We start from the raw sequence: 16191 nt of genomic DNA, 5'->3' as shown, positions 1-16191 counted from the left end.
CAGCAAATTAGAACAAACTAAAGCAGCAGCAACCTGTTTTTTTGTAAACCGCTTAAGAGGTTTTATTACAATCAAAAGGTCTATACTTTTTATTAAATAAATTAAATAAAGACAGTAAAATCAAACTACTCTGCAAGAAAATGCTTCTGATTGCAGTTCCGAAAATCCTGAGAAAACACAAATGTTTTCTGGCACCCGAATGATACTGATGATGTCTCCAGGCAGGCCTCCATGGGGAGGGCATTCGAAAGAGGATGCAAGTGGTGAACCACTGTCTCTCTCAGGTGTCCCTTAGATCCACCGCTGAATATTTCTCCTAATCAGCATTCCCGCATGGCATCAAGACCAGCTCCTTAAATGAGGAATGAAATGTATAATCGTGTTAACTGCCTTGCCAATTACTATGACAAATGAGCCATTGATATAAGGCCTCTGCCGATACACACACAATTATGCTTTGGTGCACATGTTAAGGTCTTCTCCTTAGCAGTGACAGCTAAGAGATTACCTTTAAAAAAAAAAGTGAGACTGTTAGAGAATAAGCTATCACTGTTGGAAAGTGACACTGAGCAGTGATGCTCTGTCTGCTTTTTCCCCTCTCTTTTGAGACTTTGGTCCATCGAAAGGTGTCTCCTCCTCCACCATAACCTTACCATCAAATATGGTCCTTTTTTTGGCTATATATTTCTGTGCAACTTACCCCAGACCCTGACATCATAAAAGCTAAATAAAATAAAATAAAATGTCACACCCTGTTTCAGAAGGTTGCACAGGACAGGATACGGTAGAATAAATTCATTTTGCGAACAGCGAGAAAAGAATATTTTTCTGTCAAGTGTAGTGTTGTGTTGAATAACTAGCAATTGTTAAGCATGTGAATTATACAATAAGTAACTGCGCTATTAAGAGGAGCCACCACAGTTATCAAAGCCCCATCCGCCCATAGAAAGGGGGGGGTTGCAGGCATCACAAGCCCTTCATGTGCAGGAGATGGCTCCTTCCCCTGGCGCCATTGGTAGAGCCCGGGGCGCGGCACCTGGGTAGCCGACCAATCGGTGCGGCTGATGGGCGTGGCTTGTTGCCTTTAAACGAGCGTGTGGCTAGGGCTCAGCCTCTTGCTTCCTGCTCCCAGCGGACACGTTTTCCCCACCCACCCTCCCTTTAGGCAGCATATCTTCCTGACTTGCTATGGACCACGGTTGGTCGCCGTTGAGGGGCCTGGTAGGAATTTTCCCACTTGGCAAATTGGCTGTGGCCTGATGGTTTTTGCCTACCTCGTAGCAATTCGTCACAGCTTTGGTCTTGGCAGTTAGGCATTGGATTATCTTGGGAAGACTGAAGGGGGGGGGGGGAGGTTGGGCCATCACCTCCCCAAATGCTGAAGGGTACTTCGTTAAATTAGTCCGGGGGGGGGGGCATGTCCCTGTCCGAAGCCATGGTAGGTGAGGTCCAAAGGCACGCCCCATATCAGTGACCACAGGGTGAGTCCCTAGCTGATGTGCAGCAGCAGGGCTCTCCCATTGGTGGTTAACCCTTCTGGACTGCCAGCACGACCTGCTGGAGTCGGATACCGTCGGTTAATTCCAATGCCTAAGCCAATACCGCTCAACATCCGTAACCAATAAAGCTGTGGCCTTTTCATGCACATTAACCTTACTTTTTGAGTCCTGTGTCTTCATTTCACCACGGGAGGGGTCAGGATATTGACATGCAACAGAAGTGATGTATTTCCGGTCGGGAATTGTGCAATGTGCAAATGTTTGCCACCTTTTATCTCTTTACTTTGCTTCGTTAAGGGATTGATCCACCAAGGAACCTGACCATTGACAACGTGACTACAGATTCTGTGACGGTCCACTGGGCTCCTCCTCTTGCATCTTTTGACCATTATAGGATAGCCTACAAATCTGCCCAAGGTAACACTCCCAGAGGTCTGTGGAAACAGCTCACCTGGGTGTTTTGGGGTGCCTGCTTTCTTACAGGGTCTTGTGTGTTCTGACCAAACCTATCCCTTTAGGGGGTTCATTTGCCCGCTCCCATCTTGTTTCATCTGCTCCCAGTTAGGAGGTCCCCGAGGAGGCATGTGTGAGGAGGGTGTATCCTTTGGCTGGCCCCCTCCCACAACATCACTAGCTACAGAACTCTCCCATAAACCCATTGCTCTCTGGAAAGCTTAGCATGTGTGTTTCCTTTGAAGCTAACTGTACAATCCTCAGAAGTAAGACCCTGTACGTTTGATAGGTCTGACTTCCAGGTAAGTGTGCATACAGTTGCAGCCTGAAAACCTTCTTCATCCGGGTTCCACAAGATTAAAGAGTCCAGGCTTTCAGAATTCATCACTTCAAAGACAGAGATAGGTCATTAAAATAAAAGAAGGCTAAAGGTTTTGGTGAGGAACCTTCATTTGCATTTGACAAGCACCTCAAACAAGTGACTTCCAAACCAAAGGACTTTTGGTAATTACTTTGAAATACACATTTTCTAGAAATAATACACGGTGCATTTGATACTATTAGCCTTTGTGCATTGCATGGTGTAAAATATATCTGAGGATCTGGGTACAGTGTGTGTTACTTCTACATGTTTGCTGACACCTACAGTACAGGTGAAACTCGAAAAATTAGAATATCGTGGAAAAGCTCATTTAGGTAAGCAATTGTCTTCATTAGCTACTGGAGTTTAATACAGTATATGAGATAGACTCAAGCGAGATATGTCAAGCCTTTATTTGTTATAATTGTGATGATTATGGCATCCAGCTGATGAAAACCCCCAAGTTGAGATTGTTAATTTGGGGTTCTCATCAGCTGTACGCCATAATCATCACAATTATAATCATAAAGGCTTGACATATCTCGCTTTGCATGTCATGAGTCTATCTCATATATTAGTTTCACCTTTTAAGTTGAATTACTGAAAGAAACGAACCTTTCCACGATATTCTAATTTTTCGAGTTTCACCTGTATGTCTCCCTCAGCAAGGGGAGTGTCGTGGAAGCTCCTGTGTTTTTCAAGGAAAGCTGTGCATTTGCAAAAGAGAATGAACTGAGCGAGGTTTGGGGCTCCTTCCGCATTTTAAATATTCTCATCCTCAAAAACTAGAGTAGACAAATAGTTTTCTAGAGCAAGGGATTTACCATTGCTGTGCTCACAAGTCTGTTTGAGGTGTTGAAGGAATAGAATGCAAAGCAGAAATAAAGGTGTGCTGCTTTTCCTACCCTTCCCCCTTCATTAAGTTGCCCAAATATTTTAGAACAGGAAATTACAGGTTATACTATTTCAAAGACTTCCGGTTAGGTGCCGAGTCAATGGCGGACGGGAGTCTGAAGGCTCCGTCCTCCGTTAGGCGATAGGGATCTCCGTGCCTGCGCCACGGGTCCCTTAAAGCCACGGGAAGAGCGTCCCGTGGACCGACGGCTTCGTGGGTCCCAGACGTGCTGTCTCCGCTCCTGATTGACCCTCGTAAGGGGGAAAGTCAGGCGAGCGGAGCCCCAGCACGGGACTGAAGAAGCGACTGCCTGCGGAGGATCAAAGCAGCGATCCCGCCAGACCTGAGCACCCGGCACTTCCTACACAGAAACTTCCAAAGAAACTCTGTAAGTTAAAGAATTGGATTATTTTATAAGTTTAAAGAGCACTGCTTGCAGAGGAAATTGCAAAAGGAAGCCTGTTCCCTTTGAACTGTTTGCGCGAGCTTGGTAGCGCTAAAAGATCAAAGCCGCGACTAACGGGAAAGTTTTGCGAACTCTGCCAAACTTTTTAAAAGTGGATTAAAAGTTGTTTAAAGGATGTTTAAAGATTTAAAAACAGTTGATATGGCAAAAGAAGATGCCCCTCACCCTCTGGATTAGGATTCCGGGTCAGTAGCGGGCTGTGATACATTGTTGCCATTTTTTTTTGTTGGTGTCTCAGTGACTGTTTACCAGTGGAGACATTTTGACTTCTTTGTAACCAGATACAAGTTACTCTATGGACTTTGGTGGTAACACTGCAAGTTAGAAACTGTTACTGACTTGGGCTACATGAAAATAAACCCTTCTTGGCTTTAAGGAATTTATATCTTGGAAAACTTAAACTCTTTGCCTAAAAGTTGGATCTTTGGGACTGGTGTGGGCTCCTGGCTCAGCAGTCTCTTTGTTCTCAGAACTGAGCTGCTGGCCACCTGGTGTTTACTTTTGGGACTGTTGGCCTTCTGCTGTGAATGTCTGAGATTGTTACCACAGCAACTGGAGTGACCTTGAGATTACAATTACAGAGCTCACAGGAGATGGACACTAGATCAAAAACAACTGGTTCTAGCTCTGCACAAAAAAGAGGCTCTGTTTCCCTAACTCTACAGGAGCAAATGGAGAAATTGGTTGCTAGTGTGGCAGAAATTGCAGCAGGACTGAAAAGCGTCACTGATGGGTTGAAGCAAACACAAGATCAAGTTTCATCAGGAAATACAGCAGTGAATTCAGCAATAGAAAAGTTGCAAGCTGATATTAAAGCGGATATTAAAAATTCTACGCAGACCCTGGAAAAATCAATTGGGCAAATTGAGGAGAATGTAAGGAAGAACAGAGAAGAAATTAATAGAATTGGGCAGGAGGTGACCACCTTGAAAAAGGACTCTGAGGAAATTAAAGTGGTTAAAGAAAAAATAAAAAAGGTGGAGGAAAAATTGGACAATCTAGATTTGGAGCAGATAGAGAATATTGGAACACGACAGAGAACTGTTGAAGAGTCTCTCGCATTTCTGCAACTACATCAGAGAGAGGGCAACATCCGTTTGAGGGGTCTTCCAGAATTGGAAGGGGAAGACCTAAAAGCTTATATTGTGAAGTTATTTTCAGGATTTTGGGAGATAGAAGAAATCAACGTCTCAGCGCATAGTGAAGGCCTTCAGATTTGGTCCAAGAGGTTCCAGAGGAAAGAAAAGCAATAAAACAGTCAGCGACTGTTTGATTGTGCTACACGATCGACACGACAGGGATTACTTTCTGGACTTGCATTACAGAAACAACCTGGTGGTAGAGCAGAACAAAGTAATTTTTTATAAGGATATCCCCAGATTTTTCCTCGACAAAAGAGTTCCTTACAACGACTTGGCGACTGAGCTTAGAAAAAGGAAAATCCCCTTCAGTTGGGAATTTCCAGAAGGCCTGGCATTTACGTTTGAAGGAAAAAAGATAAGAATAAGGTCCTTGGCGGAGAAGCAAAAGTTTTTGGACAAGCATCTGGAACAATTCAAAGGTACACCACTCGATCCAGCACAACTCTACAAGTTCCTAGCGGAATTTCCATCACTGCCGGGACTACCAAGCTTACCAGGCCCAAGCCAGGATCCAGAGAAGGACAAGAAAGGAGAAGCAACTGGAGGAGAAGAATAAAGAAAGGGAAATGGCGCTCAAGCTAATGACATGGAATGTCCGGGGATTGAATCAGAGACCAAAGAGACGCAGAGTTTTATAGCATAGAAAAAAAAATTTGGATATAATATGTTTACAGGAAACCCACATAGCCCGACGTCATAGAAGATTATTACAGAACAAAAAATTAGGCCAAGAGTTTATATCATCGGACAAGGTCAAGAAGAGAGGAGTAGTGATATATGCAAAGGAGAAATATAGCCCAAGACAGCTTTTTAAAGATGAAGAAGGGAGATACATCGCAATTGAAATCAATATACAAGGCGAAAAAATTTTGATTCTGGGACTTTATGCACCAAATGATGGAAAGTCAATTTTTTATAAGAAAATACATGATCTGCTGTTGGACTACTTGGATTACAAATTAATTTGCCTTGGAGACTTTAATGGTGCAGTTTCCACACTAATGGACAGATCCCAAAGAACTAAACTAACGAATGATGGGAAACTCCCAAAGACTTTTTTCGAAATGGTTGACAATTTGAACTTGGTGGATTCTTGGAGATTAAAAAACCCTACAGATACAGAGGCAACTTATTTCAGCGAACCTCAGCAGTCATGGTCGAGGATAGATTATATTTGGATTTCGAATGAATTGGCTCCAAAAATACAAAAGGCAGAAATCGGCCCTAAAACTCTTTCAGACCACAATCCGGTACAGTTAAATTTAAAAATGATTTCCAAGGATTCTTTCAGATGGAGAATGGATGACGCTTTGATGAGAGACACCAAGCTAGTAGAAAGAGCGGAGAAAAAGATAAAAGAATATTTTCAGATAAATTGGAATTCCGAAGTGGAGAAAAGAATTGCATGGGATGCAAGTAAAGCTGTAATGAGAGGATTTCTCATTAGTGAAAAAGCAAAAAAGAAGAGACAACAAAACGCAGAAATGGAGAGATTGTTGAAATCAATCAAAGAAAGGAAAGAGAATTAAGAGGACATCCCAGATGTGTTAAAATTCAAAAAGAAATCAAATACTTGCAATCCCAATATGCCAATATAATGAATCAGGACATTGAATGGAAAGTGAAAATGATGAAAAAAAGAACATTCGAATCGGCTAATAAGTGTGGAAAACTACTAGCTTGGCAATTGAAGAAAAGACAAAAGGCAAATGTCATCAGCACTTTGGTAGTAAATGGAAAAAATGTGGAGAAACCGGAGGAAATCAGATGGTGTTTTCAAAAATTCTACAAGCAACTGTATAAGGAGGAGAAGATAGATGAAGTAGAAATAGACCGATTTCTGGAAAAGAATGGATTGCAAAAAGTCCCAGAGGAAAAATTAGTCACTCTCAACCACCCAATATCGACACAGGAGATAGAAGATGCAATAAACAACATGCAACTAGGGAAGGCTCCAGGACCGGACGGATTAACAGCAAAATATTATAAGACATTGAAAGACTGGCTATCGCAGCCGCTAAGAGAAACTTGCAATAAAATACTAGAAGGAGATAGGGCACCAGAGACGTGGAAGGAAGCCTTTATCACACTGATTCCAAAACCAGATACTGATAAGACTCAAATGAAAAATTATCGTCCAATATCCCTTTTGAACGTGGACTACAAAATCTTTGCAAATGTATTGGCTACAAGGTTGAAAAGAGTGTTGAAAGATTATATACACAGAGATCAAGCAGGTTTCTTGCCAGGAAGACAAATTAGTAACAATACGAGAATTATTGTGGACATTTTAGAAAAACTGGAGAGAAACATAAATACAGATGCGGCACTACTGTTTGTTGATGCAGAGAAAGCATTTGATAAAGTTTCTTGGACATTTTTGAAAAAGAATCTGGAAAGGATGGGAGTTGGTGAAAAATTTCTGAATGGCATTAAGGCCATTTATACAGAACAAAGAGCTAAAGTAATAGTAAACAGTGTGATATCGGAGGAGTTTGAAGTTGAAAAAGGAACAAGACAAGGGTGCCCTATCTCCCCTCTACTTTTATTACGGTCCTGGAAGTCCTTCTAAATATGATACGAAAGGACAAACAGATAAAAGGAATTCGTGTGGGAGAGAAGGAATACAAACTACGCGCCTTTGCAGACGACCTGATGTTATCCCTGCAGGAACCGGAAAGCAGTGTCCCCAGAGCCTTGGAATTAATTGAACAATTTGGACTTGTAGCTGGTTTCAAATTAAATAAGCAAAAAAAGTTTTAGGAAAAAATTTGAGTGCAGAACAAATTCAAAGAATACAGGAAGGCACGGGCCTCAATTTTGTTAAAACAGTAAAATATCTAGGTATCAATCTCACAACCAAGAATCTGAACCTGTACAAGGACAATTACGAAAAACTGTGGACGGAAATAAAGAAAGACATGGAGATATGGACAAGATTGAAACTGTCGTTAATGGGAAGAATTGCCGTGATAAAAATGAATGTCCTACCAAGGATGCTGTTTTTATTCCAAGCCATACCAATTTTGGATAAACTGGACTGTTTTAAGAAATGGCAAAAGGACTTATCAAGGTTTATATGGCAGGGCAAAAAGCCAAGAATTAAGTTTAAGATTCTAACAGACTCTAAAGAGAGAGGAGGCTTTGCCCTGCCGGACTTAAGACTTTATTTTGAAGCAGCGGCCTTTTGCTGGCTAAAGGATTGGTTTAAACTAGAGAATGTGGATGTATTGGACTTGGAAGGTTATGATAACATGTTCGGTTGGCATGCATACCTTTGGTACGACAAGGTTAAGATCCACAGAACTTTTAAGTCTCATATAGTTAGAAAATCCCTGTACCAGGTCTGGACTAGATATAAAGACTTGTTAGAGAGAAAGACCCCTAGATGGATCTCTCCAGTGGAGGCCAAAGCCTATAAGAGACCGAACATGTCTGCAAACTGGTTAAGATATATGGACATATTGCAGCAGGAAGGGGACTCTTTTAAACTTAAAAGTTACGATCAAGTGAAAAGCCAGGTCCCCGACTGGCTGCACTATCATCAGGTATATGAAACATTTAAAATGGACAAAAAAGTTGGTTTTCAAGTAGAAAAATCAAAACTGGAAACAGAACTGATAGAATCGAACTTTAAGAACCTTTCCAAAATGTATAATCTTTTGCTAGAGTGGCATACGAAAGATGAACTGGTTAAATCGTCAATGATAAATTGGGCGAAAGATATAGGTCATAATATTATGATGGATGACTGGGAGGGATTGTGGCAAAAAGGTATTAAATTCACTGCTTGTCATAGTTTAAGAGAGAATATAATGAAAATGGTTTACAGATGGTATTTGACACCAGTTAAGATGGCCAGGATGAATACCAAAATGTCAGATATATGTTGGAAATGTAAACATGCGAAAGGTACCTTTTTTCATATGTGGTGGTTGTGCCCAGCGGTAAATGCTTTCTGGGATAAGATTTATAATGAACTCAAGAAGGTAATGAAAGTTACCTTTTGTAAGAAACCAGAGGCATTCCTTCTGAGCATAACTAATGAAGAGATACCCAGTCTGGATAGAGTGTTTTTTATGTATGCCACAACAGCAGCTAGAATCTTATTGGCAAGAACATGGAAAGGCGAGGAGATACCAACGGTGGAAGAATGGCAGATGAAGATGATGGAATACATGGAACTCGCAGAACTGACCGCCAGAATCCGGGACCAGAGGGAGGAGAAGGTGTCACGGGATTGGAAGAAATTCAAAGACTATTTAGTTAAATCAGTAAAATTGAATATTTGAGCAGAATTAAATAGAATAGCGGCTTTAGCAGGTATATGCTAGATAAAAGTGTTAGTAAGATATTTTTGTGTGAAAGATTTAATTGTTAGAAAATGTGTTAAGATTTGGTGTTTAAGTTAAGATATGGTTAAGTAAAGCAAAGCGCATTAAAAATTGAGCAAATGTGAATAGAATAAGATATAAAAGCTACCCAGAAGATATATATGATTCTGAAGACAGTGGAGGGAATGGGGGAAGTCCCCCCAAATAGAGAAGATAGTAATAAGAAAAGTAAGAGGATAAGTGTTAGTTTAAAGGTTTGTATATGTTTCTTTTTATTGTAATTGTTTGATTGTGTTTTGTGTTTGTTTATGTATTGCATTTTTGTATTGTTATTGTTTATGCTATTTTTCTTTTGTCTGAATAGAAAATAATAAAATCTTATAAAAAAAAATACTATTTCAAAGACCCCCCCAAGGGTCTGTGTATATTAAACCCAGAAGCAGCACTTACAGATATGCAATTAGTTGCAAGTTTGTTAATGGGAGTAAGGTTATTCTTCCTCAACTCTTCAAAGAGAAAAGAACTCCATCTTTCGAAGAATGGTCATAGAAAATATGGGAAATTGCCCCAATGAACAAATTAACTTATTGGAGACAAACTTTAAAAACCAACAAGAAGACATTATTATACAGAGATGGGCCTTAAATTACAAGAGTCCCTTTCAACTCTGTAATTTTATGGTTCTGTGATACTAATACAGGTGAAACTCGAAAAATTAGAATATCGTGGAAAGGTTCATTTCTTTCAGTAATTCAACTTAAAAGGTGAAACTAATATATGAGATAGACTCATGACATGCAAAGCGAGATATGTCAAGCCTTTATTTGTTATAATTGTGATGATATTGCGTACAGCTGATGAGAACCCCAAATTCACAATTTCAACTTTGGGGTTTTCATCAGCTGTATGCCATAATCATCACAATTATAACCAACAAAGGCTTGACATATCTCGCTTTGCATGTCATGAGTCTATCTCATATAAACTCCAGTAGCTAATGAAAACAATTGCTTACATAAATGGACTTTTCCATGATAATTCTATTTTTTTTGAGTTTCACCTGTATAATAGCATGTGATTATTTTTCACCCATATGACGCTGTTCTCAGCTTTGATAGATGCATATATTTTCTAATTTCACACATTAAATACTATTTACTATCTTTAATTTTCTTTACTATAATATCCTTAAATTAATCACATAGAAATTTAGTACACTATTTGAACCTTTTTTAATGGCATAGATGAGTGTCTGCATTATTTGAACCGACATATGCAGAAAACCTGAAGTGATCTCTGAGCTATAAAAAAGCTAAACTTTTTAGAACAATACAATATACCTAGAATTACTTATTTTGCCGTGAACTGATCATTTCCCATCCCTCAAAAAAATGCCTTTAGCTGATAGAAGAAGAGGCCATGGTTGAGCTAATCTCTTTGGTTATTCTCTCCTGCTTCCAGTTAAATACTGTGCAGTTTCTTATTGCTTGCAGTCTTGAGCCACACTCGGTTGCAGGTGAATTACCGTATTTTTCGCTTCATACGACGCACTTTTTCCCTCCTAAAAAGTAAGGGGAAATATCTGTGCGTCTTATGGAGCGAATGGTGGTCCCTGGAGCTGAATTTCCCAGGGGCCAAAAGAGGATCATGCTTTTTATTTTACAAAGAGAAAAGGGGGTGTTGAAAGGACCCCACTGAGCAGCTGATCAGCAAGATCGGGAGAGAGATAAGAGTCCCCTGCTCGGCTCCCTTTCAGCCCCGCCCTCTTGCCCAGGCCTCCATTGTTGAATGTGCTGCAGAGGGAGGTTGTTTGTTTCCCCAGCGACATGTGACTGGCTGATTAGATTATCTGTCTGGAAACTGTAGAAAAGGCTCCCTTTCCTTTAGAAGCTGCAGAAATGTGAATTGAACCCCATAAAAACGGGGCTTTTCCTCTTTGCTTTTCCCCCTTTGCAAAAAAAGCTGCAAAACTTTTAGCTGATCCTCAAAAAAAACAGGGCTTTTCCCTTTGCAAAAAAGCTGCAAAACGTTTAGCTGATCCTCAAAAAAACAGGGCTTTTAGAGGAGGGAAACCAGAAAAAAAAAATTCTTGTTTCCTCCTCTAAAAACGAGGTGCGCCCTATGGTCCGGTGCGCCCTATGGAGCGAAAAATATAGTAGCAATGCTGGTCTTTCAACCTTGGGGTAGTGGCATCAGGATTCAGGGAGGGCACCCTGAATGTGGGAGTGGAGGTGTGCAGTCTGGGAATTCAGCCTCTGCCCTCAGTGCCTTCCCCATGTAGAATGAGAGAGGTGGCCCTGTTGGGTCCTCTGACAGTCCAGTTTATTTCTCCAGAGCTGCCAGCTCTTTGACACTGGACCAACTCTTGATCAAGAGGTACATCTTCCCTCCTGAGTCCAAGGGCTCCATGGAGTTCCATTTGGCCACCTCTCAGATAGCCATGTGGACAAATAAAAGAGAGAAGCAGCCAGAGGATGCGCTCTTCTGGCGACTTCCGTGGCGATCAAGGCTGGAAGGCCTGTGCGGCTGACAGACACCTGGCTGTTGTTAGCCTATTTTTTAGTGCACCTGGATTTACTAGTCATAATGGAGCCATTTTTCCATCCAAACAGGACGAGTGGACAGCCTAGTTATCGCCAAAGGTGTTACTGAATACACGCTCAGCCACCTGCAGTCTGCCACGGAGTATGAGATCAGCTTGAAGAGTGTCCGAAGCAGAGAAGAAAGTGAGCCTCTCTCACACACTCTGTATACAGGTATGGAATGCCTTTTGGGGGTTATATAGAACTGTCCAGAGTTTACTTGTGAATGCAGGTGGCATTAGGATAAAGAAGCATCAATGGCTGGTGGCAAGAGCTTCCTTGAGGAATTTGGCGCCTTCGTTACATATCTCTAGGCAGCAAGCGAAAACGTTGCTCTGTAACCAGGCCTTCGGCTGATTAAACAACCTGTTTTCTGTTTTTATGTTGTAAACTATCCTGTGATCTTTGGATATAGGGCATTTTTATAAATTTTATTAAAAATAATGTTAGGCGGGGGCCAGGTAAAATGGTGGCTGCCAATGAACAACTGGCAGTGCACAGCATTCACTTCCCATACTTTCACAAGTACTGCAGCATCACAGTAATGATAAGCTCAAAACTGAATCTGCTGATAGTAATGGAGGCAGCAGGTAGCATGGGCATGGCCAAGGGGGGGCGGGGGGCAGGTGCCCCTCTAGATAAATTTAAAAAATATAAATACTTAACTGAGCAATCGCATCATTTCTGCCCTCCCTAAGTCCTGCCCCCCCAACAAAAATCCTGGCTACACCCATGCAGGGGCGTAGCAAGGGTGGGGCGGGGGGCGGGCCTCCCCTAGTTCCAGGGGAGGGGGGATGACACTTTGGCTGGGGCCCCCAACACCACCCCGCCGGGCGGGCCCGAACAGGGGCATGTCACCTTTTCCCCCTTCCAGCGGCTATTTTTCGGCGGGGGGGGTGGGCCAGCGAGGAGGGGGTGTCACGCTGACATGACACCCCCTCCTCGCTGGCCCACCCCCCGCCGAAAAAAAAGCCGCGGAAAGGGGGAAATTCCCCCTTTCTGCATCCATGTGTGTCGTGACGTCACTATGACGTCACGCCGCACGCATCGTGCCCCTCCAACAGGGGGGGTGCCTCTGCGCCGCCGCCCCCAGCAGCGCAGAGGCTTGCTACGCCACTGCACCCATGGCAGGTAGTATATTAAACAGAGTCCAATTTTTCTTAATGCCCTTACCTTGCAAATGCCTTCTGCAATTTTGTTTATTAAAAAATTAATAATTTTTTTCACATTTTAAATTACAATTAACACTTATTTTCAACACCATATCTTGATTGACATTGTTTATATGGACTTCCTCGATTCCCCCCTCATTGGGTCTCTCTTTTAATCCATCTTTAGCAGTTTTCATTTTATATCTTAAATCTTATTCTAAACCTTATGTCTTTTCATCCATTTACCTTACAATACACCCCTTAGCCTACATTACTTCCCAAAAACATCCATAAATTTAACCATTACATGTTCTTCTAATAATTAATTCTAGTTCTAATCCCCCCTCCCCTGGACTCAGGAACCCCCGGACGTTTCAGCAAATTCCATACAGCGTTCCAGTTTCAGTCCTTTTTAACCAATTTAAAGCATCATAACCCTATTTCTGCTTATCCCACACCCACTCTAACTCCTGCAATTTTGGGTTGCTGGTGTATCACAATGCATCTCGTGCCATTGGTTTTGTGAGGAGCAGGCAGTTGGAAACATCCCCCATTATATGCTTTGCTGTGTTATCTCTGAAATTGTACCTCTGCAGAAGCACTCCCATTCCAAGATACCGAAAAATCTCGACTACCGTTAGATAGAAAAGGGACTTCCTACGGAGGAAAGAAAATAAAGAAGAGCCAGCCTAGACGCAATGGGGCAGACATTTTCCTATGTTTGCTTGCATGCCTCATTCACGTATAAAGGGCAGAGGGAGTCGGTTATAAACATTTGAAAGGACGCACCTCTTGCTTCTCCATAGCTCCAAGCACCTTTCTCTCCATCCCAGCTCACTCCCAGAATTAGAGCTGGGCCACAAGAAATGTCAGTGAAGCAAAAGGAGAGATGGAGATGTCAGATGGGGGAGATTCACCTCCTCTAACTCAGAGGTGTAGGAAGGTCAGGTGGTACCCGGTGCGGAAAATTTCTTGTCACAACCCCCCCCCATTGATTCCCCCCCCCCCCACAAAAATGGTTTTACATTATTTCATATTTTCTTACAAAGGAATAATAACAAGTAATAATAATAATTTTTATTTATATCCCGCCCTCCCCGACCAAAGTCGGGCTTAGGGTGGATAACATCAGATACGTAACATTGGTATAAAATAATTAAATTACCTCCTAAAAACATCTCAAAATCAAATTAAAGTCCAATTAGATGGCTTTCCACAGGGTTAGGGTTGGGAACAGTAAGTCCTCCACTGAACTGAAATTTCAGCCTTCACGGCATAGGAAAACAGCCAATTAAACAGCTATTTTGGTGGAGGAGGGTCAAGATTAACCAATATGCATGAAATTTCAAATATAGCTATATAATCCATAGTATAGTAAGATAAGACCTTTGGAGCAGGCATTTTTTTAAAAAAGTTTTTTTTAATGAACTGCCCTAGTAGGGCAGTAATTGTTCCTTGTAAATTTGTCACCCCCTCCATTATGAAACCTGGGGCGGACCACCCCTACTACGCCCCTTGCTACGCCCCTGCTCTAACTCATTAACTACTTTTGGTGTCAAATTCAGAACCCACTACCCACTTCGTGTGTGAATGGGACTGATCTACGTACTCTGTGAAAAATAAACTGGCTGTCCCATCAAATCCCATTTGGACCTCAACCTCAGGTTGTAGAGCCATGGCACCGTTTTCCTTTGGGCGCTTGCTTTGCTTCACATGCAATGACTTGTGGTTTGGGAACAGTACTTGCTGCTGAATCATGAGCACATGGCTGCTGCATAGTTCCTTCTAGTTGCCTTACATTTTTGCTCCATGGTTTCTGGACTTTTAAGCTGCTCGCAGGTCCTTGCTGTGGCTGGTGCCTGAAGCAAAGAAACAACTTCTGTGTTGACTCCCTTACCTTGCCTTTTTGTTTTGCAGCCATGGATAATCCAGAGAGCTTGACTGCCACGAACATCACCCCAACGGAGACCTTGCTCCGTTGGGAACCGCCCATGGCTGAAGTTGAGAATTATGTCATTGTCTCACACATGACACAGGTATGTCTGTGTCTGGTATGCAGGACTGTGTGGGCATGGAGGGAGCACCCTGTGACAGACTGGGAGAATTCGAAAGAGGCAGGTAGAGGAGGTTGGTGTGAAGAAGCAGGGGACGGGTATGTGTGTCTCGAACGGAGGGTCCTGGCAGCCAATTTACTCTCTAGGGCACTGTGCTGGTGCACCACAGTTCAAGAAGGATACTGACAAGCTGGAACGTGTCCAGAGGAGGGCAACCAAAAGGGTCAAAGGCCTGGAAACGATACCTTATGAAGAATGGCTTAGGGAGCTGGGTATGTTTAGCCTGGAGAAGAGAAGGTTAAGGGGTGATATGATAGCCATGTTCAAATATATCAAAGGATGTCATATAGAGGAGGGAGAAAGGTTGTTTTCTGCTGCTCCAGAGAAGCGGACAGGGGGCAATGGATTCAAACTACAAGAAAGAAGATTCCACCTAAACATTAGGAAGAACTTTGACAGTGAGAGCTGTTCGGCAGTGGCATTTGCTGCCAAGGAGTGTGGTGGAGTCTCCTTCTTTGGATGTCTTTAAGCGGAAGCTTGACAGCCATCTGTCAGGAATGCTTTGATGGTGTTTCCTGCTTGGCAGGGGGTTGGAATGGATGGCCCTGGTGGTCTCTTCCAACTCTATGATTCTATGATTCTAACTGTAGTTCAGCTGATAACACAGGGGCCCATGGGATTTCATCTGGGCCTTGAAAGTCTGAGACTCTGGCCTCGCTCCTTGAGTATTGTCTGAGTGAAGGCAGCAGCGGAGCAAGTTGATCAGGCGCCTGGGGTGGTGCCCGTGGGGGCTGGGCCAGCCACCCATGGGGCCTCCAGAATCTGCCTGCTTCCTCCCACTCAGCCACCCTACAGCTGGGGGTGAGAGGGAGCAGCGCGGGGCCTGCAGGTGCCCAAGCCACCACATCATTCCCAGGAGACACGCATGGCTCGGGCACGCTGTGAGTGCTGCCTGTCATTTTGTCACCCCCCTCAGTGGTGACACCTGGGCGGACCACCCCCACCAAACACACCCTTGCTACGCCCCTGAGTGAAGGTCAGCTGCCCTTAGAGTGTCCCTGCCTGGTCCATCCACCTGGCCCATGCTTTCCTTCCAGAACCCCAGCCTTGACTGTCAAGGTGGTGAGGGAACTCTTTGGAATGAAGAACTTTGCAAGTCATCACCACCCCTTCTCACAGTTCCTGTCACAAAATGCAGTGGTCCAGGAAGACCAGAGTAGAGATCACAAGACTTTTGGGTACCAGCAGGAACTT

At 42.9% G+C, this 16191-nt stretch overlaps 1 protein-coding gene across 1 annotated transcript in view; it reads left to right on the top strand.

Annotated features, from left to right (window-relative positions):
* The window catches only part of TNR (tenascin R), a 213709-nt gene that overhangs the window by 172893 nt on the left and 24625 nt on the right, over nt 1-16191 (top strand). Inside the window, 4 exon segments of the mRNA XM_033151259.1 lie at nt 1797-1916; nt 11763-11906; nt 14801-14899; nt 14902-14919. Of these exon segments, the coding sequence (XP_033007150.1) occupies nt 1797-1916; nt 11763-11906; nt 14801-14899; nt 14902-14919 (381 nt within the window).

The sequence above is a fragment of the Lacerta agilis genome, chromosome 6 (genome assembly GCF_009819535.1).
Source record: "Lacerta agilis isolate rLacAgi1 chromosome 6, rLacAgi1.pri, whole genome shotgun sequence".
Lineage (NCBI taxonomy): Eukaryota > Metazoa > Chordata > Lepidosauria > Squamata > Lacertidae > Lacerta > Lacerta agilis.
This window is presented reverse-complemented; position numbering and strand designations above follow the sequence as displayed.